We start from the raw sequence: 24,923 nt of genomic DNA, 5'->3' as shown, positions 1-24,923 counted from the left end.
CAAGGGGCAAGAAGACGCGGACGTTGGCTAGCTTGACATTCCGGCGCACATTTAGGGAAGTGGAACATATCGGCCACTTGCGCCCTACGATAATGTGAGGCCCACTGACAGTGAAGGGGAAAGGACAATCGGCTCGGGTTCAACAATGACCTGAGTTTCAGGTATCTTCCGTCGTTCTGCTGGTGGCTAGAAGGTTGCATCCTCTATACGCAGTCAAGACCTCATGCATACATAGTAAAATCCACAGTGGGGCTGACGCAAGCGTGGCTACAACCGAATGCGGAGATAATGACGAGCCGCTCGTGTTTCATGGAGCGCTGGTTTGGGGTCCTTAGAGTTTGAGTAGTCCGAGGGAACACCGGACTTCTAGATAGGTGGCGGCATGGCGCAGGAAAGTGTGGAAAAGGCCATTCAGCTACACATGTCGAGCAGGTAAGTCGAGCGTGGGCATGTACTCAGGCGTTGCTCGTGTGGGCGCGATGGGTGTATTCCGGCTGATATGAGACTTGGCCCCGATGCTGTGGTCAGCCAAGAACATCGCGATGTGTTGGATAGCCAGGATTCGAGATGGATCGACGTCAGCCGTTCTTTAACCCTTGCTGAGGCGGTTGACGCCCTCGGACGACCAGCTCAAAACGGCTGTGCATGGATCAGGGGCTGGGTCGGTGGAGCAGCTCGTGGTGGCTGCCTCTTTTAGTCTTGGGTTCATTATTCGGTTCCCGTTCTGTCAGGCATCGTTCCCTCTGAGTGGTAAATTTCTTTTCACCACCGCATCCCTGCTAAGGATACAGTCGATGTTGATATCGACTGGTGGGCGCAAAAGGCGATGAGTGACCCAAGAGGACGTCGTGTAACGGAAATCGCCGTGGAGCTCGCAAGGAGCGCAGATCTGATGAACCCTGGGAGCTGCAGAGCTGAAGCTTAACCAATGTCAGGGGTGGCTATAACCCGCTCTTCGTCTCGGGTATGGTCCTCTGAGCAATTTGACGCTACAGTAACAATCAAACGTTCCGAGATCAATTTTGACCGTACTGTAGATAGCGATGGGTTATTGAATTGATGACAAGCGTGGCAAGTTTGCTAGGCGATATGTGCAGGCCAAAATCGAGGAAACCAGCGACGGCAGCATGTTGCAGTTCCAGATTCGAGGTTAATTGAGAAGTCAAGAATCCTGAATCAGTCATTTGCTAATCTTGCATAGTAACGAGCCCGATAATTGTTGTGTGCGTAGGACAGCAGTGAACAGCCAGGTCGTGCTTGTCAGGCAGAGTCATGGCGTTACTAGTGTACAGCCTCACTAAACTCGAGTATAACCGGGAACTATTTATTCCAATTATGCCCCAAACGCACGGAAACGTCAAGCGACCGATCACCGCCGATGGAAGTAGACGAGACCCAGTTCGCCTCCTTGTCATGATCTTCAAGAGACCTCTTCAATCTGTTGGCTCGAATCTCACATGGCGCTATAACACTCGGCGGACTTGTACGACGAGCAATGCGCGATTCGCGCAAACTGAGAGGCACTTGACTTCAACTCGGAGTGTCTAGGTAGCTCATGCACAGTGCGAACTTCAGTCTCGTGGCCGACTACGGTAGGATGTCGTCGGTAAGCGAGGCTTTCGGTTGGAACGATTAGCTGACATGGCACGGAGGAAACTGGCTGCAGAACAGCCGGCGTAGAAGCGGAAAAGAAGGCTCCTCGACTGTGTATTGAACGAGCCTGGTATTGCAGCAACTGGACAACGAAGACCCATATAATACACGGTGAAGGACGAGGCTGCAGATCAATAGTCCGAAGTCCAATCGCGGCGCGCGTGGGGGACGACATGATGCTGTATTGGGAATGGTCTGCTGGTCCATTTTATCCGTAATGAAGTGCCGACCCTTCGTTACCAGGTGACTCGTGAGATTTGCAGAACCACGCAGCCGGCATACGGTCTTTGCTATTGAGCCAACAATGTAACCCGACAACTGAGCTCAGAGATGATACAAAATAGGCAGGCGATTTAACCCTTCTTGGGGGGTTCTCGACGGTGAAGACAGGTCTCCAGAAGGCATAACATGGCTTTGGCAGACTCGTATGGAACCATGACAAGTTGAGTGAGCACTTGACAAGCTGAACAGACCGAGGCAATTGGATGGAGACGATGATGAGCCAGTGTCGGATGGCATTTAATAAGCTTGCCCGCCCGGAGCGTTGAAATGAGGGCTCGTGCCACGGGCCACGCCTCGGTATCCCTGCGGCGCTCCCACGCCTCGCTCTGACCACGACAAGGCTTGGAAGGTTTCTCTCCCGGAAGATCATGCGTTGCTCCCTGCACGACAAATTGTCCGGTGCACCGAAATCGTGCGAAGAAAATGCCTCGCGTGCTTGACGGTCTCCTGGGGGTGAGAGCTGAGCGAATACGGTGCATGCGGATGATGGGCAGGCGCGTACGGAGCGTGGAGGCTGTCAGCTCCTGTCACCCCAGCGCTGGCGGTGGTTGCGCCGACTGTGCAAGCGTACGACGGCGACGCATCCCGACGAGCTCATGTCCTCAGGCGAGGTCGCAGCGGTGAGCTTGGGATGCCCCTGGCAGCGAGACTGTTCTGTTCCCCAGCAGCGAGGTTGTGCGACACGTGGTGTTGCGGCGCGGAAGAGGGAGGCTTTGGTGGTGTAGACAGCGGCTAACGGAGGTCGAGCGGGCCCGGCGTGTCAGCGAGCAGTTCCAGAACAGACGGGAGCGCACTGTGGGTGACGGCAGCTCGGCTACGACACTCGGACGCGGTGTCGAGGCGAAGAGGGCGAGGGCCAACGTGGCTTCAGGGTTTAGTGCATGCGCTTGTGCTGATCGACCCGCCCTCGAAGAAGACATGGTCGACCGACAGGCGGACGCCAAGGGCCGGCGACAACCCGCCACAAGGGCTCGCGTAGCGCGAACGGAGAGGCTGCCGGAAGCGTCTTGGGTCGGCACGCCGGCACCAGCGACCGCGACCGCCAGCGTGCTGAAACACCTTACGACTCGCCGGTGGAGAGCGTGCCGTCCACGGTGCTGCGTGCTGCTTGCTGTGGGCGTGATCCGCGGAGGAAGGGACATGGCGGCCGGTAGACACTTCGCACCACGGCGGCGACGACCTTCACGACGACGACCACGGCGACGAGGCTCTGTCTGCCCTCTCCCGCGCTGTTCCTCCGCCATGGCCGAGCAACCTCACCACGCAGCGTGCATCGCGGACGCCGTCGTCGCCCTTAGCGGCCGGTGTAGCGTCCGACGTCGTCGCTGTCCGCGGCTTGCTTGCTGCTTGCTCGACACCGCCTTGGCCCTGACTGGACGGCATTAGGGAGCTTCGACACCCACCAAAGCGGGACGACTCCCCCACCGCCGCCGCAGCGCAGACGATATGACAGGGAGCACGCCCAGGGTCCTCCAAAGGTGCCCTCTCTGCTGTACTGTGTATCATCTCTGCCCGCGCGTCTCAGGCTGCTCTGTGGCTCCGTGGTCGCTAGCGGCACCCCGGACCTGGCTCGCTCCCTTCACTTCGCTCGACTCGTTGCAACGGCCCACCACGTAATCCCCCGTCAGCCCTGCCCGCGCCTGTCTCGACGCCTTGCTCTGGCGCTCTGGCTGCGTGAGCTTGTGTGAGGGCCATCCTGTCGAGCTTACGAACAGACATCGTCCCACTGCTCCACCCTGCGCAGGAACACGCAGCTTCTGACTCTGGCTCGAATCGAAAACGCACACGGCTCAGCAGGAAGCAGGTGCTCGCGGACGCCCGTCGTCGATCGATCTCACACGCGAGGTCAACGTGCAGGCCATCCCTACCGGATTCACCCACACCAGCCTCCAGCACCAACTCTAGCCGGCCGTCAGGATCAGGCAGCTTTGATCGCCGACCTCACCACCCATTGCCTCCTAGGGTGCTCAGTTATTCTTCCGGCTGCCGTCTTCTTATCCGCAGCACTGCGCGGGCGCTCACCACTGCCTCACTGCCTCTGTCTTCTCCACCGCAGCAGTGGGGACGGCTGCTTTCTCGAGGAGGGATCCCCAGCCTGTCTCCTGTGTGCGGCGCTCGTTCCCTGGGAAGTCGATCTGCGGTGCATCACGGCCTGTCCTTGACTGCCCGGCAGGGCCCCTGGTGCGCCTCCACCGCCTCAACACCGCAACAGGCTCGATAGCCGGTGCAGTATAGATTGGCAGCCTAGGGTGCGCGAGGACGGATCGCTTAGCCAAGGCATTGCCTGGGGCTTGCGCATCCTCCCTCCTGAACCGCTTTCGTTCGTCATCTGCATTACCGTTGCAGGCCAGGCGGCGCTCCCTAACTCTTCTGAGCGGCTGGCGGCGTGGAGACAACGGTCCGCCTCGTCCACCGCTCAATAGCAATTTGCAACATCCTCCGCACAGGACACACCAGCCAGGGCCCCTCGCTGCTGTCTGACCCACCCTGCCGGCAACGGTTTGGTCACCGCGGGCCCTTCCAGTTGACGCTGCCTGCGTGCTGAATCTCGCCAACCGCCCGTCGTACTTGAACGCTTGCAGGCCCAACAACTCGTCCGGCTCTGCCACGCCCCGACGTCCTGGCGCCCATTCTGTACATCTGCTGGTACCCGTCCTCGTCTCTTTTTTCCTCTCGTCATCGCCTCCTCATCTCGCCCTCCATTACACAAACTTTCTTTGTGAACCCGTGACTTCTTCATGGCTATGCATCTTGCTAGTATGGTACACGGCAGCGGGAGGGAACGTGAGGCGCACGACCGTCACTATCAACACCAACAGCAGCAACTCCCACAGACACACTACTATCCTCAACAACAACACCACCACCACCAGCATCCTCAACCGCCGTCATACGCAGCAGCTCCCTCCCAGTACTCGACCCACATCCCGCAACAAGCCGAGTACCAGTACCAGCGGCACCCGCAGTCGCCACCTTCGCCACCAGTGGAAGAGCAGAAGCCCTCACTGCCATCAATATCAAGTCTGCTGCACATTGCGGATGGTGACAAGGCGGCGTCTGAGACGGGTAACGGCAACCCGGGCACTTCTTCCTGCATACCGCTAACGGCAGCTGTAGCCGGACAAAGTCAAAGTCCCAGATCACAACAACATTCCCCGCAGCTGGGACAGGACCAGCAGTCTAGCTCGGCAGGAGCAAAACAGCAACCAGAGAGTCGTTCCGAGCAAGCCTTCGGTTCTACGATCGTGAGCCACCCCAGACTGACCCTTCCTCCTACGCCGCCCATGCATCCGGACTCAGTGGTTGACGGCAATCAGTCTCCGTCGACCGCTTCAACACATTCTGGCGCCGGTTCTTACTACCTCGGCCAGTCACTCAACAACATGGAGCCACACCAGCAACGACAAATCGGTCCTCACATGTCCGCCATCAAGCGAGCCTCCCTCCCACAGTCCTCCATGTCGCCTTACAGTGCTTCTTCCTACGCGCCGTCGCCATATGCCTCCTCGCCAGGCGCGGCGTCGGCGGCTTCGTTCTACTCCCCGGAACCTCACCCATACTCCATGAGCATGTATGGACAGCGACCATTGCCTTCGAACTTCCAACCTCAAATGCCTCTGCCGCTGCCTACGCCTACTGGTAATGGTTCGAATCCATGGCAACACCACCACTACATCAGCACTTCGAGTCAATCTGCCTTCCCACAATCGCAAGACCGGTACATCTGCTCTACATGCAACAAAGCCTTCTCACGACCCAGCAGCCTGCGCATCCACAGCCACAGTCACACTGGCGAGAAGCCGTACAAATGCCCGCAACCGGGCTGCGGCAAGGCGTTTAGTGTTCGAAGCAACATGAAGCGTCACGAGCGAGGCTGCCACGCATCGACAACTCTTACGACATGACGACTCCAAAACTTGTGCAGTTATTTCATATCCTGGCGTTCTGATCACGGCCTTGCTTGCCTTTAATTATATCAGGATCTCGCGCGGTCGCAATCGTTCGTTATACCATCTATGGGTCGGTGTGAGTCCACTGGACGGCACCACAACAGGCGTTCTTTGAAGCGGCATCTAATGTTTCTTTTACTGCATCACCATGGCGTTCGCTGATTTTACGATACGGGCTTGTACCCATAGCTTTTTCATTGTCAATACTTAGGAGATGTATGTCGCCTTTTGATCAACAACGACCAGGCGCCTTTTGGGCCAGTCGCAATGTTTCGGCGAGTGCTTTTGCCGCCACTGTACTATATGCATCCTGCGCTTAGCAACAACCGCTTTGTCGCTCTGCGAAAGCAGACCAAATCCAGAGATTTCACCACCACTCCGCCTGCTTTCCGTGAGATTACCACTTGGCTCTGGCGGTGTAAGGATGCTCGCTCTGCAACGCATTGACACCTGGCCCAAGCTCCTTGTAGTGGAAACCGCAACGTCAGGTAGAAATTGGACAGTTAATCGCACGTTCATAGTAGCCGTTGCTATGTGCCATGCCAGGAGCACCCTTGAAGCGCTGTCCTGTCATTCGCCGGCGCCGTTCCTGAAAACCCATCTCGAGGGTGCGACGAGGCCGCGTAGTCCTTGGTTGCATGAACAACTGGGGAATACGCTCACGCTACACTTGACGGTCGAGCAATTGCCAATGAGCATCGCACGCACGCATGAAGGCCGTGCCGGTGGGGCGATCAGATTGTCATTTTCAGGATGTTACGGGCGACTCGCCGAAGCTAGACGGGCGGAAACGTACACGCGTCGATGCCTGTCTGCTGTGTGTGGTGTTGCGTCGATCGGTTTGGAGCATTGAAACTTATTCCCCTGAGACCGTTTCCGCTCCCGCATTTACCGACGCCAGTTATTCAGCCTGCATACAAGACAAAGAGCTGCCTCGGGCGGTGAAGTCTGAGCTGAGATTACATGCTCTGCCGTCGTACGACACTGCCAATCTTTGTTACCCTCAGGGTACGAGCACGCGCTGCTGCTAGGCCTGCCAGGGGCCAGGATCATCCAGTCTTTCACCAAGTCCATGGGAAGGGTCTATCAGTGTAACGTGCGTCCTAGTGGGGAGAATCATACCAACGACTACTAAGTGCTGGAGCATCAGCAATCACATACTACTATGGTAAGATCGGGCTAGGAAGGCGTTCTATAGGAGTCATAACAGTGATCGATGCAGGGCTGTCAGGAGTCAGTTCACCCCTTTCGCTCGATAATGATTTGCGTGGATCTCGCCCATCTTGCCCGAGATGCAAAGGCCAGACAATCTGCTATCACCGTTGTAGATAGACGTTACTCTAATGCGAAGTGCTCGCAAATCTAGACGCCCGCTACCCACCCGGCTATCGAACCGGAGCCCCTCCTGACTTTACAACTAAAGCAGTACTCCTCTACTTCGGGCGATGTGAACCCCTCGTACTAAAATGCGATCGTTCGCGAGCGTGTACCTGCAGCCGTGAGAGAAAAAACATCTCGGTCTGCCTGTGCCGAAGATCTTAATCGGGAGGACGATCTGCTCGGACGGGACGTTGTAACCGTTGAGAGAGGAAAAGGTATACGGCATGCACAACCCTTCGGATTTCTGCACATGCACTCACAATCGCTTTGGGATGTCCAGGGAGGCCGGTGGCGGTCTTGCGCTGAGTAGCCTGCTGACACGTCTGGTAGCGGTACGCATGCGTGTGAGGATCCCCAGGAGCTCGAGCTCAGTGCACTGTAATCTACTCCGCGTTCGTTAAACTTGACGAGCCGTTGCAATGGATTGGAAGGAATGTGAGCACGTGTGGAAGGATTGCGGAGGCTCATGCTAGACCAACCCGAGGCCGAGCCCGAGGCTACTGATGGAGCACGCATGTCGTTGGCAACAAAAAGCAACGAGAAGTCGTCCCAAAACCCTCTGCCGCGTCTCACTAATGAAGGATATCATCATGGACGAAAGGGTTTGGCGGGCTCGACTCATCAGGCGAGCGAGCGTTACGGGGACGCACTGGCCGGCGTTCACCCGATCCGCAGACATGCTGATCTGTGCAGCCTTTTTGCACGAGGCGGGTCGGGGCTGCAGCGACTTCCGGTATAGAGTACTTGGGAGAGCGAATTTCGGCGAGGTGTTGCGATGCCGTCGGCGGCCGCGAAGGAGCACATGAGACCGGGATCGCGGGTCATACCATGCAGCCGGCACGCTCAGCCTTCGCTGGATGCGCATGTAATGTTGGACGGGGAAGCACGACAGACGGCGTGCTAGTGTGATGTGATGACACTGCCATGGGATGGAGCATGGCAAGAAGCAAGAAATGGCAGCACTCGTACGATTACAGCGTCATGCTCCGAAGACCAGTGTCCCGAGAGAAGAGAAGAGACGGCGCAACCCATATCTGCTTCTCGGCGGATTCCTCGCAGGCACTCGACATACTACACAGCAACGTCGCACCTCGATGCCCACGGCAACAACCTTCGTCCCGGCTGCAATCCTGTCTAACCCACAAATGGAAGATTCCACGAGACCGTTGCGCCTCCTCTCCGCCCGGCTGCTCAGCAACGTGGGAGCCCACCGCAGGCCGGGCCTTGCGCAGGGATCGTCTCTGTACTCGTAGTCTCTCTGGCCAGGTTCCGGCGCCGCCTCCGCCAAGGTTTGGTGACACAAGGCGCGGTCAGGTGTCGCGCGAACTCAATCGACGGCCGCTGCAGCTGTCATGTCGCATCAACTTTGTTCCATTGTTGCTTGCGACAGCTAACCTCTCAAGTGCTGCCAGCGTTCCCAGCACGTCGGTTTTCGACAAGCGACGGCGCGCCTTGGTCCCAGGAGATCGCTGCACCTTCTGCTCATTGCGACGACTGCCTCCGGCTGAACGCCGCGAGTCAACGCGCCAGCGCCATGGGTGGCTGCTACGAGTCGTGCCGCATCGCGGTGCATCGTACTCGGCTACTGGAGAAACTACGGTAGGGACTGGATTTAAGAGAAGGCGCATCAGCCGCCCGGCATGCACGTAAATCAGCGCGCCGAGGGTGATCTCCACCGTCTCCAGGCCAGCTCCCGGAAGATCAGTGCGGGCAAGTTCCCTTCTCTGGGGGCTGCTGACTCATGTGCGCGGAAGCCATGTAGAAAGGGTAAAAGGAAACGTCATCCATTCGGGCCTAATAGACGCCTCAGAACGCAACCTGACCTTCATGCGAGCGCTTCTCGGAGGTATGCGGTGCGTTGCTGCCTGAGTGGGGCAGTCGTCGTGGATCGGTGCGATTGCGCGGGGATGGTCTCACTTCGCCTAGGGGAGCTGCGCAGGGAATATCGCGGGTCGTGACCGTCGTTGCGCAGATGAGGGCCATGGGCGTGCGTTTGGGCGGGAGATGAGCGTATTTGGCGACCTTGTGTGCATCGAGGCTGTGGCTTGCAGTCTTGTATAGGAAGGACCGGCGCGCTGGGAATTGCTATCTTCGTGAATGCACGACTGGTAGTTTGCGACATTGTTCCATGTGGTACGCATGCAAGCCTCGTCGACAATCAGCGTGAATCGTTGAGCTGTGTGGTTTCATGTACAATCTACAGGTATACGACACGTACGGATGACAAGCCCCAGCGACCAACTTGCCATTGTAGTCCGAACGTCACAGCACGTGGCAAGCAAGTGTGCCACCGATATTACATCTCCGCAGTGCTGTGCTATAGTGGCGCCTGGTACCTCACAGCTCCAACATCTCTTGCTTGTCATTCAACCCAAACCATGACTTCCACGAGCTCCTTCCCGACCCCTCACCTGGGAGCCTGGCCTTCTCCATCTCTTCTCGAGTCACGCTCTGCCATTCTTCCAGCGGAATCCATCCAATATATGCGCGGTCCCCAAAGCCCCCAATCCAATAAATCTCTTGAACAACAAAGCGCACCCACTTGCTAACGTGTATCCTGTTGCCTGGCAACCACGCAGCAGCGTCAGGATGCTTCTTCACGAAGCAAGCCGCTATGCTTTCTTCCTTGACCTCCTCGTCCGTGAGCTCCTCTAGGTAGCCAACGAGGCTGAAGCGAGGCACAGAAGCTACGCTATACCAATGTCTATAGGGCGCATGCCACCTTAGCGATAGGGAGATATTGGACCCAGCTTGTACGTTCTTGAACGAGGTCGCTATCGGGAGTTCGAGGATGGTAGGGTTGCCCGTGTCCGGCTCGCAATTGGCGAAGTAGTCTGGCAAGCCAATGGGTGAGCCTCCAACATCTGAGGGGCGATTCTCCGTAGTGTGTGTGTTAGGGAAGATGGTTGACAGCGTGGCAATCTTTTCAATGTCGAGGATCCGGCGGGCTAGGACGGCGGACTCATGTACGGTGGGTATCCTATAAGAGGCTGCTGTATCGTGGTACACTTCGTGCGCGGATTTGTCGTGCCACGATGGCACGGCGGACGCCGAGGCCAAGGAGATGACGGGAAGCAGGGCGGTTCCTAGGCGCATAGTGCTTGCTGTGAGAAATGCAGTATGTGCAACGTCGTCGAGTGATAAGTATCATGCCCTCACCGCGCAGGTTGAGGAAAGATGTGTAGGTTTAGATGAGGTTGGATGAAGGATATCGAGGGTCGCAGTAGTGTATCGCATCACAAGATCACCCGAGCGCCTGCGTGGGGGACCCGGTCAGCTTAATTGTCAATTTCTGCTGTTTGAAAGCCCTTCAAGAACATTATTGAAAAGGCTGAGCGTGCAGCAACGTATTGACTTCGAGGACGATAGATGTACAAGTGCCGTTGCTTGAGCCTGACGTTCGCCCGTTGCTTCTTCGCATGTCGTTCGGCGATTGCAGTTGCCATCTAATCAGATCGCCAAGACCCCTCCCACACTGATTTCGACCACAGCATCGTCGCCGGCCCACAGAGCCACCGCCTGACCACGACAACCAGCGCACCCCGTACGTATTGCATCTCCATTATAACAAAACGTTCCGGCTACAGCAAATTCCGGTCCGACCGTTTTGCGCTCTCTCCAATCTTTGAGGCGTCGCACATGTGGCTAACATCGTCTTTCGCCACACAGAAATAACTTCGATTACCGACCGCGCATCTACTCCCCTTATCGCACCGGTATACCGCAATCATGGGTAAAGTCCACGGATCCCTCGCTCGTGCCGGAAAGGTCAAGTCTCAGACACCAAAGGTACGCATACCGGTTATATATGGATCGTAAGGAAAGAGAATCTGGAGCACGGCTCGGATCCAGAGGAGAGCCAAATCTTGGAGATCTGTCTGAAACTGCGCAATACATGATTTGCTGCTGATTGGACACGGTTCGCTGATACTCTAGTCTGCAGGTTGAGCCTCAAGAGAAGAAGAAGACCCCCAAGGGCCGCGCCAAGAAGAGACTCACATACACCCGCCGCTTCGTGAACGTCACTATGACCGGTGGAAAGAGGAAGGTGCGTAACCTCAAGCCATCGGATCTTTGAAGCATCGGACACTGACGCATCTCCAGATGAACCCCAACCCCGGATCGTAAACGATGATGGAAAAGGGAACGCAAATATGTGGAACGCACACTCAATCTTTTGTTATGGACTCGGTTCTCTCCGGATGAACTATGACTCTGGATCAGAGGAATTGTGAGGCTTGGCACGGCATGGATGTGACTCCGGCATGTCTGTTCGCTGGAGGTTCCACGGCTTTGGGAGGATAGGGGCATATTCATGGCGTCCATGTACATTCGACTTTCTGAGCTGCATACGAAACGAGTCATCGTGTTTCCACTTCGCAACGCTTTCTTTTGGTTGTCGCCGACAGTGTAAGCCTTGTCTATTGTTTCGCCTCCGTGACTGAATGAGCCAATGTATACAAGAAGATTCGTGGCGATAGAGCTGTTTTGAAATCATGCCCTTCTGGTCGCGAACCTGTCATTCCTTGAAGTAGCATGGCGGTTCGCTGATGGGATCAGAGCAAAGCTATGCATTGCACAGCATGGAGCCAGATCTACAGCATTCGAGCCCTATCGAATGCACGCCACGCTTCAGAGGATACGTTTGAAAGTATTTGTCTCCTTACATCGAACGCAAAAGCACTCTAGACTTGCCTTCTCTCATGCAAGAGCTCGGGCATAGCTTCCGTGATTTCGCGTCATACCAAATTTAGCCTATGCGCGCCACGCGACGTCACATCCCAACCTCAGCTTGTGAAGCTCCACACAGCTTCATTCCAGCACAGCAGCGAAGCCACCTATTCGCGTGGAGCATAACAAACTGCAATCATGTTCAAGCGCTTCTTTGGAGAGGTAGGCACAGTTTCAATTGGTTTAAGCCAGCTTCACTAACAAATTCCACAGCATGGCGCGAAGAACGTCGTGACCCTCTTCCACAAGCCGTCGAGCACCGCATCCACCCGCGTACTCACCATACTAAAGCAAACGAACGCGCAAGCAGTGGCGCACGCTACGGAGGACCAAGCAAGCTCCCACCAGGCGCAGGACAAGACTGAGCGCATGGAGTTCGAGCTCGACGTGACCGAAGCGCCGCCCACCAGCGACCAGCTCAAATCCATTCTCGATTACCTAGGTGGACCTGGAGCTGCATCAAAAGTCGTTTCGGGGGCACAGGATGAGGCAGATGCTATGCGAAGGCTCAAGGCAGACGGCGAGACGTTTTTGCGGCCCGTGGTGAGTGTGGTCGCGCACCTACGTTGGGTCGAACTGCTAACCGGCAACAGGTGGTAGACTGGAACCAAGGCAAAGCAGGTATGTTTATCACTCCAGCAAATTCTCATTGATACAAAACTAAACTTTGCAGTCATCGGAGACAATGAGTCCGAGATCTTGTCTATGCTCCGCTCTATCCCAAAGGAGACTGATAAGGCGTAATACCGCAGCAATGATTCAGGTTTGTACATAAAGTCCACCGGAATGGTCATGTTTTGTTGAGCATGCAGGTGTAGCGGGTCCACCGTACACGTGCCAGGGTTAAGAGCAAACGCACAGTGGGAAGCGACGGGTGGCTGCACGATATTGGCCCAGGCATCTCCAATTCGAAGCAAATATCTCATTGATTCGTCTAGTACCGTGGATTCACCATAGTGCGAGTGTAATCATGCCCATCATTTCAGTTTCCAAAGCCCCAGCCTGACGGCAGAGCTTCCCCTGCAGCTGCGATGAAAGCTTAGAATGTCCTATACCATCTGATCCGGATCTGTCTCGTCTTCTCTGTGTTTTCATTGTACCGCTCTCAGGCGGCTTGTCTACTTTGCTTGGGGGAGTCGGTGAGGTTAGTTTGGTGCTGTCGACCACAACCGCGATTTCAGCTTCACCGCTGAATTTTGGTCAAGCGCCCACGGTTGCCAGGCGAGCGACGCGTGCCTTCCTGATTCCCGCAGTCCCCAAAACTCTCGCTACTCTGCTCTGTCTAACTTCACCCCGCACCTTCCTTTCCCTCCCGCTTCTCCTCAACCATCACTCTTTCCTTTCTGGCGTTTCGGCGTCCCGGCGTCACGTTTGCCTGTAGGCCTCTCTCAAACACGCTGTTCTCCAACCCCTCGTTTCTCTCTTTCGTGGGCTCGTCCCTTGGCGTATCACAAAAACAGCATCTCCATCATGGTGGACATCGAACGTCCAGCGTCAACGCCAGCGCCAGCGCCTGTGTCGACCCCCGACAACGAAACCGCCATTGTCGAGGCCGGTCTGAACGACGCGCCGCCTGTCGCTTCTCCTGCCGACTCAGAGAAGACCGTCATTGCTCGCGCGCCCCCGCGTCTGCGTAAGATGGTAGCGCGGCCCGGTACAGGAGCTGCAGTCTTCTCCACCGACGGCGGCCGTCTACCGCGACGCTACCCTCCAATTCCACCCCCACCGGTAATGGTCCGCAGCGACAAGTTCCAGGGTGTCATCGATTTTGCCAACTACTGGCGCAAGAGGTGTCCGGACTTGTACCCTTGCTTCTTCCCGAACTGCGGATGGGGCATCAATGATCTTTGGGACGACGCTGATATTCATGTCGAATCACCTAGCTTCCTTGAAGAAGTCCTTCACTTCATTCTCCGCGATAATGCAGCGGGAGCAACGAACTTTGCCATGGCATGGTGTCAGCGAAACCACGACAAGATGGACAAGCTAGCGAGTGATATCAGGCACATAGGCTACGCCAAGGACCAATATTCTATCATCGACGAGTTCTTCACCGAAGGCGAGCAGGACGAGTGCCCGTGCCAATTCCTGTTTCATGCTTTATGCGTCTTGCGGAGAGGTATGCATTCGTATGTGTCAAAGTATCATGCAGTACAGCCTGTAGGCTCTGCTGGACTGCCGAGCAAAGCTGAGTCGTGGTCTCCCACGGTCAATGAGCATGCTGTAGTTACGGAGCTCAAGCAGCAGCAGCTGGGCTCCGTCAGGCCGCGTAATACGTCCCGGTCCCGTTCACGCGCACATGCACTAACACATTCGCAGAATCGGCGTTTGCTGGCTCGCCATTCGCAGCACCTGGGTTCATTTCGTCTGCACCGAGTGGTCCACAAGTGCGGCAACCGTCCTTCTCTCTCTCACAGCCACATAGAGCTTTCCTCCCCGAAGATAACGCCGTCTCCATGGGCCATCATGTCGCTATGATGCCAGGGCACATTGTTGGGCAACCTCGCCTCGCGCACAGGCTTGATAGATCAGGGTCCAACCCTTATGCTCAAACACCACAGATGCACGGCTATGGTGAAAACGTCCGTATGCCTTCCGTTGAATATATGCGACATCCCTCCGGTCCTCCACTAAGCGGTACTATGCATCGTTATGGACCGACGATGCCGATGGGTCCAGGCATAGTAAACCCTCTTCATCCCGCGGCACGTCTTCCACTGAGCACTACGATGGCATCACCACCCATGCATCCTCATCAGATGGAGCACTTGCAGATGTTGCCCCGAGTTGCGATGTTCTCTCCGCCGGGGCCACTTCCCCCGCAGCTACATGACCCAGCGTATCAGCAGTATGGTCCCAATGCGGCTGATTCACGTGTTGGGCCATTTGTAGACGTGGCAAATAATATTCAATACGCACCAGTTCGTGGCGCCGATGCACGCGGAATGCAGCGACGCAGCAGTCAGTCCATTAAGCCGTCTGGGCTTTTCAATCCATATGGTGCAGAGCGGCCCGATAAGGCCGGATTCGCGGCGACGGGCGCTCGGAAAGGAGGGCGTGGTAATTATTCGAGCAACGTGGGTCGAAGCCGCAAGTATTCAGCAGGAACGTTCGACCGGTCTCTTTACGGCGCTTACCCTTCAGACCTTCCCGAGAATGCTATGAGGTATGGCAGTGGTCAGTTCGGTGAGGGTCCACAGGCACGAAACTTCAGCAGCAACTACACCTTCGAGGCCGATCCGAAAATAACCAACGACGAGAAGTTTGGCTGTGATTACAATTTCATTGGTCCGAAGAACAATACCGTTCGCCAGCTCTACGTTAAGAACCTGCCTGGCGATGTCCAAGATAATGAGCTCCGGACCCTTTTCCAAGAATGTGCGGGTGTTAGGCCAGCAAAATTGGAGATCAAATATGGCGACCACAAAGACTTCATTCATGCTTTTGCCATCTTCGATAATACAGATGATGCAAGGAAAGCATTGAATACCAAGAATCTGAAGTTAAGGGATCAAGGATTGCACATCAGTGTGGCGCGGCGTTACTTTCAAGTCGGTGCGTCTTCGCAACAATATCCCCGTGGAGGGTTTCAAGAGTCACGTCGCCCTGGAAACGGTGATGGCATGCCATCAGTAAAGACGATCCAGTATTCACCTCAGGATGCTAGGAGCGACCTGCACCGTGTGAACAAGCAACAGCAGCCTGACCCTCCGGCGACACGCGGAAGCCCTGAAGCGCAAAAGACCAAGAAGAAGATTCATACCGGACGCGAAGATCAGCAGACCGGGGTCACGGAGGGCGCTTCCGCGAGTGCACCCTCGATTACCAAGGCTGTTGGCAGCACGAAACGGGATGAGGCCTTGACACAAGGTCTAAATACCGCAGATACCGCAGTCATTCTCACTACCGAGACTGTTGAAGAGAGTCCGGACGGTGTTGCACAAGAAGCACCTCTCAAAGGGGTCACTACGGAGGCCGTCGCAGAGGAAGATGTTACAGAAGCATTTGAAGTTCATGAAACCCCTAGTGTGCAACTAGCCCCCGCGAGCATATCTGATTCAATACCGGCCGATTCACAAGGCCCTCTGCTGAGCGCACCTACTGAAGTGGCCCTGCCTCGAGTTGAGCAAGCGCAAGAGGTCTTGCAAGTAGAGCCGACTGTCGCGAAATCTGCTGCTGAGGACTCGCAGGTTCATGATCTTGCTGCGGTCCCCCAGGCACAAGACGAGACTCCCTCCGATGATGATCAGAAAAATGACCTCAGTTTTCACTCCGCCCAAGAATCACAGCCAGACGGCGATGTTGAAGCTCAGAAAGATCCAGGTCCGAGCGCCATCACTACCGAGGAAGAGGTAGCTGCTAGGGTAGCTTTAAAGGACGCTCAACCCACAGTCGAGCACCATGAGGCTACCCAACTCCCTGACGAAGATGAGGTGGTCAATCGGAGTGCTGCCATGCTTCTGGGGCCGCACAACAAAGATGTAGCAGTAACTTCGGGGGCATTTCAAGCTGATACCGGGAAGAAGCAGGGTGTCAAGCAGATCGAATCGCTCAACCCGTACTCAAAATCCAGCAGAGCTCAGCAAAAAAAGGAAAAGGTGGCCAAGAAAAAGGAGAAGTCAAAAGACAAGAAGAAGAGCAGGGCCGAGACAACAGGCAAGCCAGAGCCTCAGGTCGAAGGCAAGGTGAAGGAAAAGGGAGGCGCGCAGAATAACGACGTCAATAAAGATTGTCCCTCGCAGAGTGAGCAGAGTGAGCAGAGTGAGCAGAGCGATAAGCCTTCAGGTAAGCACTCGCGTCGCGCGAGTTTTGTTGCGCCAACTCAGAACTTGAAAGCTCAACAGTCTGTGCTGGTTCAGGGAACCGAAAAGGTTATATTGGATCATGTCGCAAGTCCTCCGGCTGTGCAGTCTCATGAGAAAATTCAGACAGATACGAATCTTGCCGCAACGATCGCAGCCCAGCCTACCCAGTCTGCTGCGTCACATAGCGACCAAAAACAAACCAAGGAACCGGAAAGGAAGCTTAAGATAGTCCCTCAGCAGATTGCTGTCCCTAAGTTGGAGCATCTAAATCGAAAGTCGCCGCCTACGAGCGCTTCCACACCCCCTCACACGGCTTTCTTCTCGGTGAACTCACCTACATCCGGGAAAGCCCATGCAGCAGGAGCGTCCAGTGAACCGCCTCGATGCGAACAGGAAGTTGAAGGTATGTATTGCCGCATCGATGAATACATACCTTATTAACCACCGTAGCCCCGTCCGAAATCGCTGCGCCACAAGATTCGGCCTCTATTGCCAGCTCTACCACGCTTCGTGGACCTAGTCCTCCACTAATGTCGCTTAGTCCGATTGCGAAGGAGTTCCATACGCCCTTACAGACGCCAGCGGCCCTGAGCATGGGGCTTGCAGAAGCTGCCAAGAAGAACAAAAAAAAGAAGAAGAGCAAAAAGAAACCGGGCAATATGGAAGGCACACACTCAGGACAAGACGAACCCTTCCATGACCAGCTCAGTCAAATCGCAAACACGCAAACTGGGTACTATGCGCTTCGTGGGACCGAACTTCCGGCGCAGGAGGTGTTAGAGCGGAGGGAGGACAAGGTGCGTCGTGCCCCCGTCTTCTAGCTCAGGCGCCCCCCGGCTGAGAAGATTCGAAGGGACCCAAAGGCCTCATCCGACAAGTCCAAGCATATGTGAAAGAGAAAGCGTCCAGCTACGCTCGCGTGCCCGAAAGCACTTGGAGCAAAGACAACCGAAAGGAAGTTGAGAGAATGACGCCTGAGGAGAGTGAGCACATCGTGAATGGGCTCGGGGTACCAGTAAGCAGAGGGATGAAGTATTACGCTCAAAAATGTGTACGACCTGGAGCGGTCCAGCCTGAGAGAGCGGGCAATGTGCCTCACTTTGGTGAGTGAGTTGTGCATTGTGTTCGGGCGTCCAGGCATTGTTTTCGGAAATGGGATATCTTGATGCGGGCATGGTTTCACAAGGAATGACGGATAGGAACTAAACAGTGGGACGGTGCGTGGAAATTTTGGTCAGGTAGCACAGGATGAAGATGGAAGGAGAAGGGGGGAGGGTGTTGATGATTTCCGTCTCTTTGCCGTCTCCGAGTGTAAATGAAGGACCAGCCCCACGATTGATTTAGTCAGCAGTGATGTGTTGACGACTCTGTAGCTCCTAGCACAACATTTTGCGAGGTCATTATGACGGTCGTTGTCAGTATAATAGTGCGGCTCTGCGCAAGGCGGGGTCGGGGTAATGTGGTGGCTGTGGCAGATGCTGGTGTGGCGGAGGAGTACGGTCTTACCGCTACTTCGGAGGGTGCCGCCGGAGAGACGGTAAGTGATTATACGAAAGGAACAAGGAAGAGAAGCAGTCCATCGCGAAGCATACTTGCGTAGCACAGGGGCAGGTCCGAGCTGTACTGCAGCCTGCAGCTCCTACACGTAAACGCCTGTGGTTGGACATGGTGCATGAAGCCAGTGGACAAGGCAACAAGTACTCCACAAGACTATGTCGGTGCCGGATGTAAGCTAGCGGAGCAAGCGATAGAATAGCGAGGACGCTTCCGTCTCTGGAGTTGCGGCGACGCGATGCACAGGGCTGCTCGGCGGCGGTCAGGAACTGGAGGAGCGGGCAAGTCATGGGCGGTGCGACGGCGTGCATGGGTCCATTCTGCTTTGGGGCCAGTGGACCCTTCGAAATGTACTCAGAGCGGCCCTCACTCCAACAGCTCCGCTATTCTTATTACTACATGCCCTGCGCCATGTAACCGCACACTTCCATTCCCTCGGTCCTGCAATCCAGCATCCTCGATAATTCTCCAAAGCTCGTGCAATCCCAGAACAGGCAATACCCTGCCAGTGCTTGTTGCTCGCCTGACCTCGGTCACAAAGAATCCCACATTGCATGGCTTACTCCAACTACGACACCCGTCATACCTACACTCCAAGCCATGAATCTTCCTTTAAGACGTCCCGCGACACAGACGCATACGCGAGGCGTCCGCAGCCTTCTCAGCCAGCCATGAGCAGCTACAGCGAGTCTGGCACATACCGCTCCACACCCTACTACGGCTACGAACCCCGCTACACCGCGCCGCCGTCCCGCGTGCCACCACAAACCACACGACACAGGAACCGATGGCCGCCCTCGCCCAGCTTCGAAGACGAAACAGCCTCGCTGGGACGAGAGGTTCGCTCGTCGGCGGGGTCGGTGGTCGAGGATGGTGAAGCGAAATCGCGGGGCAGTGTCGATCAGTACCCCATCATCGAGGACATCGAGCTGCCCACCAACGACGAGCGACGCTTCGTTCTCGTCTCGGACCCTGGCGAAGATGGCGGCGCAGCAAGAGACCAGAGGCGTACAAGTTTCGTCGAGCGGGGGGAATATGCCGCACCTGAAGACCGACCTCGACGACCCGCCGCTGTTCACAAACCGCACGTCTACCCCGTACGCCTATACGAAGCCGCAGAAGGAGTCGCTGGTACCGTCGCCTGGCGAGTATTTCTTGTCGCCCGAGGCCATCGCTCCCCTCCTCATCCAGCATTCCGAGATCTGTACTGAGCGGGGAAAGCCGAAATGCTCGCGATCAAAATACCAAGCCCGCGATTCAAATACCCGTCCGTCCCAAGCACATCTCTTCTTCTCGACCGTCATCGCCCGTCAAGAACCGAGAAGATATCTTCGAAGACTCCGACGCCGAGTCAGATACATCCCACCTCCGCACCGAACGAAGACCACAACGATACAGCTTCGTGAAAACGGACCTGCAGAAGGAGGATCTTAGGGCAAATGTTCTGGACAGCCAGGCCAAGTCGGAAAGGAGGAGACCGGACAATTCTCCACCACTGTTGGCACGGTGTGATGCATACGCAAAAGCAGGCAAAGAGACTACTTCTTCGTCGGGTTCGTCCAAGTCACACACTCCAGCATCCGACTCGCCGAGGTCTTCCTCCTCGTCACTGCATGCAGAGTCCAGAAAATCAAAGCCAGCTCCACTCGACACAGACCGCTTGAAAGATTCTAGATACGCATCTTCTCGTCCAAGCTCGCCACGACCAAAGCATGACCCATCACCTCCACGCTCACCCCGTCTGCCGCCGCGTCGACCGCCCTCGCCCAATGCCTCCAGGCCGTCATCAAGATCCGAGCGACCTCCTTCTCCGCTATCTTCGTCACATGCTCAAGCTCAACAGTTTCCAAGAGTGCCGATAACAGAGGCTGATTGGCATGCCACCTACCCTCCCGCGACTGACAGATTGAGACCAACCACACGACCTGAACGATATGAAACCATGCCAGTGCCCATGCCGCAGATCAATGTTAAAAGTCCCTCACCTGCAAGAGCGCATAAGGCTGGAAACCCACTACCCTACCCAGTTGACAATAGGCCCGCGGACGCTTTCATGCCACCAGAAGAGCAATTTCAACATGACCACGCTTACGCTTCCTACACGCCTATGACGGCGTCTCCAAGACCAGATCATTTGGACTCACCCGTCTTCAGCTCAGCTCGTGAGCGCCAACCAGTCCGTCCTCAGCCTAGTAATCGGCCAAATACTACAGATGAGATACCTAGGTCGCCGAGGGTGAGGTCTAACAGCGTCCGGTCACAGAACGGTAACGATGGAGGACGTAGAGAAAGAAAGACTACTGTGCCTCTGAGTCTAGATAAGCCTCTTCCGTCGTGTCCGCGAGCTGAGCCATCTTCCAAGTACAACGATTGGTACACACTGCAGGATTGCCCCGGCTTCGACATCTGTCCTAGTTGCTACCAAGGCGTTTTCGTCGACACGCCTTTCTCGAGGTACTTTACACAAAGTCGTTGGTACGAGCGACCCGTGGACCGATTCTGTGACTTCAGTAGTCCCTGGATGCGGCTTGCATGGCTTTTGACGATTAAGCAACGTCGGCAGTCTCCTGACCTACTGTACAATCTTGCCACCATTTCCGACCAAGAACGACCGTGTCCGGGCGATCGCGAGCTTGGTACAGACCATACTGTATGGTACGGAATATCCGACCCTCGCGATGGCATCCACGTTGCCAACTTCGCCATCTGCCCCTGCGACCTCAGAATGGTTGAAGAGCTCTTCCCCAGCATAAAGGGCTACTTCACGCGAATCCCTGCGACGACCGGCCCCTACCCCCTACCCCCAACATACATGTGCAGCCTCCGCGTCAAGTCCCGCCGCTTCCCAAAGTATCTCGACCTCCTCGTCGAGCTCGACGCTGAAGCCCAAGCGCTCAACCAACATCCGCACATCGCCCGCTTCGTGCAGCTCGCGCGCGAAAACGCCTTCAAAGCCGAGTGCCAGCGCGACAAGCCGCTGCTCCGTAAGGCATGGCACTTCATCCCCGTCCTGCCCGAATGCACCGTCTGCCAAGAATGCTTCGACGAGCTAATCTGGCCACATCTCGTACCATCCTCTTCCTCCTCACCATCCGCGCCATCCACCATACCTAAGCTGTTCACCCGCACCATTCAGCCCGTACCCGGCGAAGGCCCGGAGCTCGGATCTAGCTGCTGCCTGTACAGTACGCGGATGCGCAATATATTTGAGACTGCCGTTCAGGAGGAAAGTTTTGGATATTTGGAGCACAAGGTGCTGGAGAGGAAGAGCATGGAGGTGAGGCTGGGAAGAGAGAGGAGGGATATTCTTGGGTGGATGGACGGATTGGAGAGGGGGACATGGGAGTGGGAAAAGGCGAAGGGCGAATTGAGAGAAAACGAGGGCGAGTGGAGGGTGTGGGAGTAGGATAAAAGTGCGACTTGGGTAGTTGGATATATATGTCAGCATAAACGATTGAATGATTAACGAATTACGCATGCAAGAAACTAATGAATCTGAGTGCGTTGTGTGCTTATGCGCTGCGATCTGGTTCATACTCGACAATACAATCCACCCGTCTATATAATTCATCAAGTTCTCTATATGCTCTGAGCTCTCGCAAAGCACATTAGCCCTTTCACACAGGTTGCACGGTGTTTGACACTTGCGTTTCTTGCGTTCACCAAGCATGGAGTGCAACGATCATACACTTATGAACCTCTCCTCACAGACTCAAGTTCTGTTGACTAAGGGCGCTGAGGCTTTGGCAAGGCTGACTAAGACTGAAGCGTTTAGCTGAAGGGTTAAGTGATTTCATAAGGGTCTAGTATAGGCCATAGAGTCTTTGAGACAAGGATAGATACTGTAAATCCTGTAAAGTATGGTCAAGTAATTGGTCACTTGTATGTGTAAGGTGGAAAATTGTCCGCGCAGATGGTGTACTGGCGCGACAGTGGCAAAGGGAATGTGCGGGTGAGTTGAGGTGAAGGGCAGATGCCGTAGATACAGGGAATTGCGGGAGGGAAGTCTAGGAGCATCGGTGCAGTGCGTCGCCTTATTGAGAATGCTGTCGACCGATAAAAGCGATACTGCTACAATGAAGTGCAGCTTTGCCCCGGGGGTCTCCAAGTACGCTGCGCTGCCACAAAGTCTGATAACTACGCAGATGACCGTAGACCTATCAAAGTGGCCCGATCGTGCTGTAGTAGAAGAGGAAACATACCCAGACCTCAAACAATGATTTTGCAGCGAGACAAAGCACACGGCCGGAGTGATAGGACGAAATCCAGTACTGTGTTCTATGATAGCATTGAGACCTTGAAACTATTCACACGTAGGTAGTACAACCCAGACCGGGGAATTTTGAAGAAGCAAAGGAAAACGCCTAGAGCACCGAAAGGTCTCCGAACTTCTCCTAAGAGGGAATTAGCCATCCGCTTCCTGAAATTAAATATCGACGTGAGACTTACCTTGTAACCCGGTACGGCCCAGCGACCCTTGGAAACGAGCTGCTCGGTGCGCTTGTCAATGTCGGGCTGTGCGGCAGCAACCTCGTCCTGTTCCTAGATTAGCGTCTGCCCTGCCTCCCATTCCTTCATGTACGTACCACAGTCAGCTCATCGAACGCCCTCGCCTCCTCAATGTTCTTCAGCGTCTTCTGCAGGTCGCTCAATTCCCTGTCAACCACGCTCTTGGTCTCCTCAGCGCTCTTCACGGCCTGCGCCTCAAATGCCTCGATAGCCTTGACCTGCCTTCCGACATCGTACGTCTGGGGCTTGAAAGCATTGAAATGCTTCTCGATCTCGTCGACGATGGCCGTGTTCTTGAGCACGGAGCGGTAGTAGGAGAAGTCAACGGTCTGCGGCTGCTCGGAGAGCACTGTCACTTTACGGCGCGCATCGTCGTTGCGCTTCTTGAAGGACTGAAGGGCGGCGGCGGTTTGACCCTTGAGACCAAGCTGGGTGCCGATCTTGGTCCAGTCAATTTTGAGGGCGGCGCTGCGCTGCGAGGTGTCAGTTTTGGGATTCTCTTAGTGCCGCACTTCGCGTGCAATTGAGCCTAGGGGAGCGCTCCCAGAGCAGCAGTTCAGCTGTACGGAGCTTTGGACGGTGCGAGAGAGGAGAGAAACGTACTCCAACAGCCATTGTGATGATGGATTGGGACGGATTTCGGTGGGGATGGGTCGCGGTGAGGGAGGTCAAAGTTCCGCAAGAGCGAAGGAGAAGGGCTTGGCGCTCATTATGTAAGCCCCAGCATTCGCCCGAGGTCGGGCACTGACGGGTGCTTTCAAGAGCTGAGAGCAGCTTGATGCTTCGGGTACATCTTCATTTATAGTTTGAGACTACGTGCAGGGCGCCATACTGACGGATTGAATAACAACAGAATCATCACGACACGAAGACTGCAGCATTGTCATAATGAAGCAACCATATCTTTGGTGTGTGGCTTCTACATGACTCTAGAAGTGCCAGAGGCTCCCGAACGCTCAGACAAAGCCATTCGTGTCCCGTAAGCGCGGCCGTTACGCGTTACAAGCCTACCAGCCTATATGCTGAGCGCCATGATGGAATTGACAATATCATTGTCGTTCTCTTTGAGTGCTTTGACGGCCTTCTTCCTTGACACGGACGCCTGCTGCATGACGAGCTCAATGTCCTTAGCCTCAAGACCAGAGTCGTCAACCTCCTCGTCATCGTCGTCGTCGTCCTCCTCCTCGTCTTCCTTGGCGTCCTCGGGAGCCTTGCCCTTGCCGTGGTCGTGGCCCTCGTGGTCATGGCCGGAGTGGTCGTGGCTGGCGGCCTCCTGAGCAGCAAGCTGCTGGGCAGCGTTGGCCTGGGCGGTAGAGTTCAAGTCCTCGATCTTAGCCTCACCGAAGATGCTGCACGCCTGTTAGTGACGCAATGCGGGGTTGTTTTAGGTCAAACATACATGTAGGTGTTGCTGGAGGGCGACTTGTAAACATCGGGCTGGTTGATAACGAAGAGGATCTGGGTGTCGCTGTCAGCGAATTTTCGAACCGCGGTAACGCGGGTGCTGGAGAGCTCGTTGTGCGGGGATCCCCAGCACCCATTGCGCAGGTCGTACTCACTCCCTTGGGCCGGCGGAGAGTGACACGGGTGATGCCCTCGATGTGCTTCAGGCCGAGCTTGCCAATGGCCTTGCGTGCCTTCTTCTCGTTGCGCGAGTGCACAGTGACCGAGGCGCCTGCAGGGACGCCAGTCTCGGCCTCGGCCTCGCCCTCGGAGTCAGAGTCAGACTCTGCATCTTCGACCTCGACGTTCTTCTTCTCGGGCTCGTCCGGGAGTTCCTCAATGCGTGGGTTGGCCATGTTGACGTTGATGTGTGTGGAAGTTCGTGTGGAGGGATCGCAAATTGGGCTAGGTTAGTGCTGTGGTTGAGCTTAAGCGAAAACTCACTTTTGGCGCCCTCACAAACGAACGCGGATTTAGACACGGACGGAGCAAACGATCAAGAAACCCTATATCAATTGATAGATGCTGTATCCTATTGTATGACTATTTTCCTGTTTCAATTTTGTTCCGCACCGCCCATGCAATTGTGGATCTACCTGGCATTTGCGCTGTGCAT

General features: G+C 55.5%; 7 protein-coding genes across 7 annotated transcripts; 3 read left to right on the top strand and 4 right to left on the bottom strand.

Annotated features, from left to right (window-relative positions):
• Nucleotides 1-4,730: 4,730 nt before the first annotated feature.
• Nucleotides 4,731-4,947, bottom strand: N0V89_004374 (uncharacterized protein; the record flags this gene model as incomplete). Its single annotated transcript, XM_056213160.1, has 1 exon — nucleotides 4,731-4,947. A coding segment is annotated over one exon (217 nt), but the record flags the coding sequence as incomplete, so codon positions are not given.
• A 4,655-nt stretch (nucleotides 4,948-9,602) lies between these two features.
• Nucleotides 9,603-10,361, bottom strand: N0V89_004373 (uncharacterized protein; the record flags this gene model as incomplete). The annotated part of the gene is made up of 1 exon (XM_056213159.1): nucleotides 9,603-10,361. The coding sequence occupies one exon, from the start codon at nucleotides 10,359-10,361 to the stop codon at nucleotides 9,603-9,605; it is 759 nt and encodes a 252-aa protein (XP_056073467.1).
• A 1,773-nt stretch (nucleotides 10,362-12,134) lies between these two features.
• Nucleotides 12,135-12,740, top strand: N0V89_004372 (uncharacterized protein; the record flags this gene model as incomplete). The annotated part of the gene is made up of 4 exons (XM_056213158.1): nucleotides 12,135-12,158; nucleotides 12,210-12,539; nucleotides 12,590-12,617; nucleotides 12,670-12,740. The coding sequence occupies 4 exons, from the start codon at nucleotides 12,135-12,137 to the stop codon at nucleotides 12,738-12,740; spliced, it is 453 nt and encodes a 150-aa protein (XP_056073466.1).
• A 726-nt stretch (nucleotides 12,741-13,466) lies between these two features.
• N0V89_004371 (uncharacterized protein) lies at nucleotides 13,467-17,912 on the top strand (the record flags this gene model as incomplete). Its single annotated transcript, XM_056213157.1, has 6 exons — nucleotides 13,467-14,115; nucleotides 14,161-14,265; nucleotides 14,316-14,582; nucleotides 14,835-17,204; nucleotides 17,252-17,598; nucleotides 17,655-17,912. 6 exons carry the CDS (start codon nucleotides 13,467-13,469, stop codon nucleotides 17,910-17,912), a joined length of 3,996 nt encoding a protein of 1,331 aa, XP_056073465.1.
• Nucleotides 17,913-19,336: 1,424 nt separating this feature from the next.
• On the top strand, nucleotides 19,337-21,761 carry N0V89_004370 (uncharacterized protein; the record flags this gene model as incomplete). Its single annotated transcript, XM_056213156.1, has 2 exons — nucleotides 19,337-19,559; nucleotides 19,681-21,761. The coding sequence occupies 2 exons, from the start codon at nucleotides 19,337-19,339 to the stop codon at nucleotides 21,759-21,761; spliced, it is 2,304 nt and encodes a 767-aa protein (XP_056073464.1).
• A 958-nt stretch (nucleotides 21,762-22,719) lies between these two features.
• ATP7 (ATP synthase d subunit) lies at nucleotides 22,720-23,479 on the bottom strand (the record flags this gene model as incomplete). The annotated part of the gene is made up of 4 exons (XM_056213155.1): nucleotides 22,720-22,749; nucleotides 22,805-22,891; nucleotides 22,942-23,337; nucleotides 23,468-23,479. The coding sequence occupies 4 exons, from the start codon at nucleotides 23,477-23,479 to the stop codon at nucleotides 22,720-22,722; spliced, it is 525 nt and encodes a 174-aa protein (XP_056073463.1).
• Nucleotides 23,480-23,879: 400 nt separating this feature from the next.
• EGD2 (GAL4 enhancer protein) lies at nucleotides 23,880-24,663 on the bottom strand (the record flags this gene model as incomplete). Its single annotated transcript, XM_056213154.1, has 3 exons — nucleotides 23,880-24,213; nucleotides 24,264-24,322; nucleotides 24,424-24,663. 3 exons carry the CDS (start codon nucleotides 24,661-24,663, stop codon nucleotides 23,880-23,882), a joined length of 633 nt encoding a protein of 210 aa, XP_056073462.1.
• Nucleotides 24,664-24,923: the final 260 nt, after the last annotated feature.

This window comes from Didymosphaeria variabile (assembly GCF_027946475.1).
Source record: "Didymosphaeria variabile strain IMI 356815 chromosome Unknown scaffold_3, whole genome shotgun sequence".
In the NCBI taxonomy this organism is placed as follows: domain Eukaryota; kingdom Fungi; phylum Ascomycota; class Dothideomycetes; order Pleosporales; family Didymosphaeriaceae; genus Didymosphaeria; species Didymosphaeria variabile.
Note: the sequence above shows the minus strand (reverse complement) of the source record. Positions and strands in the feature narration are given on the sequence as shown.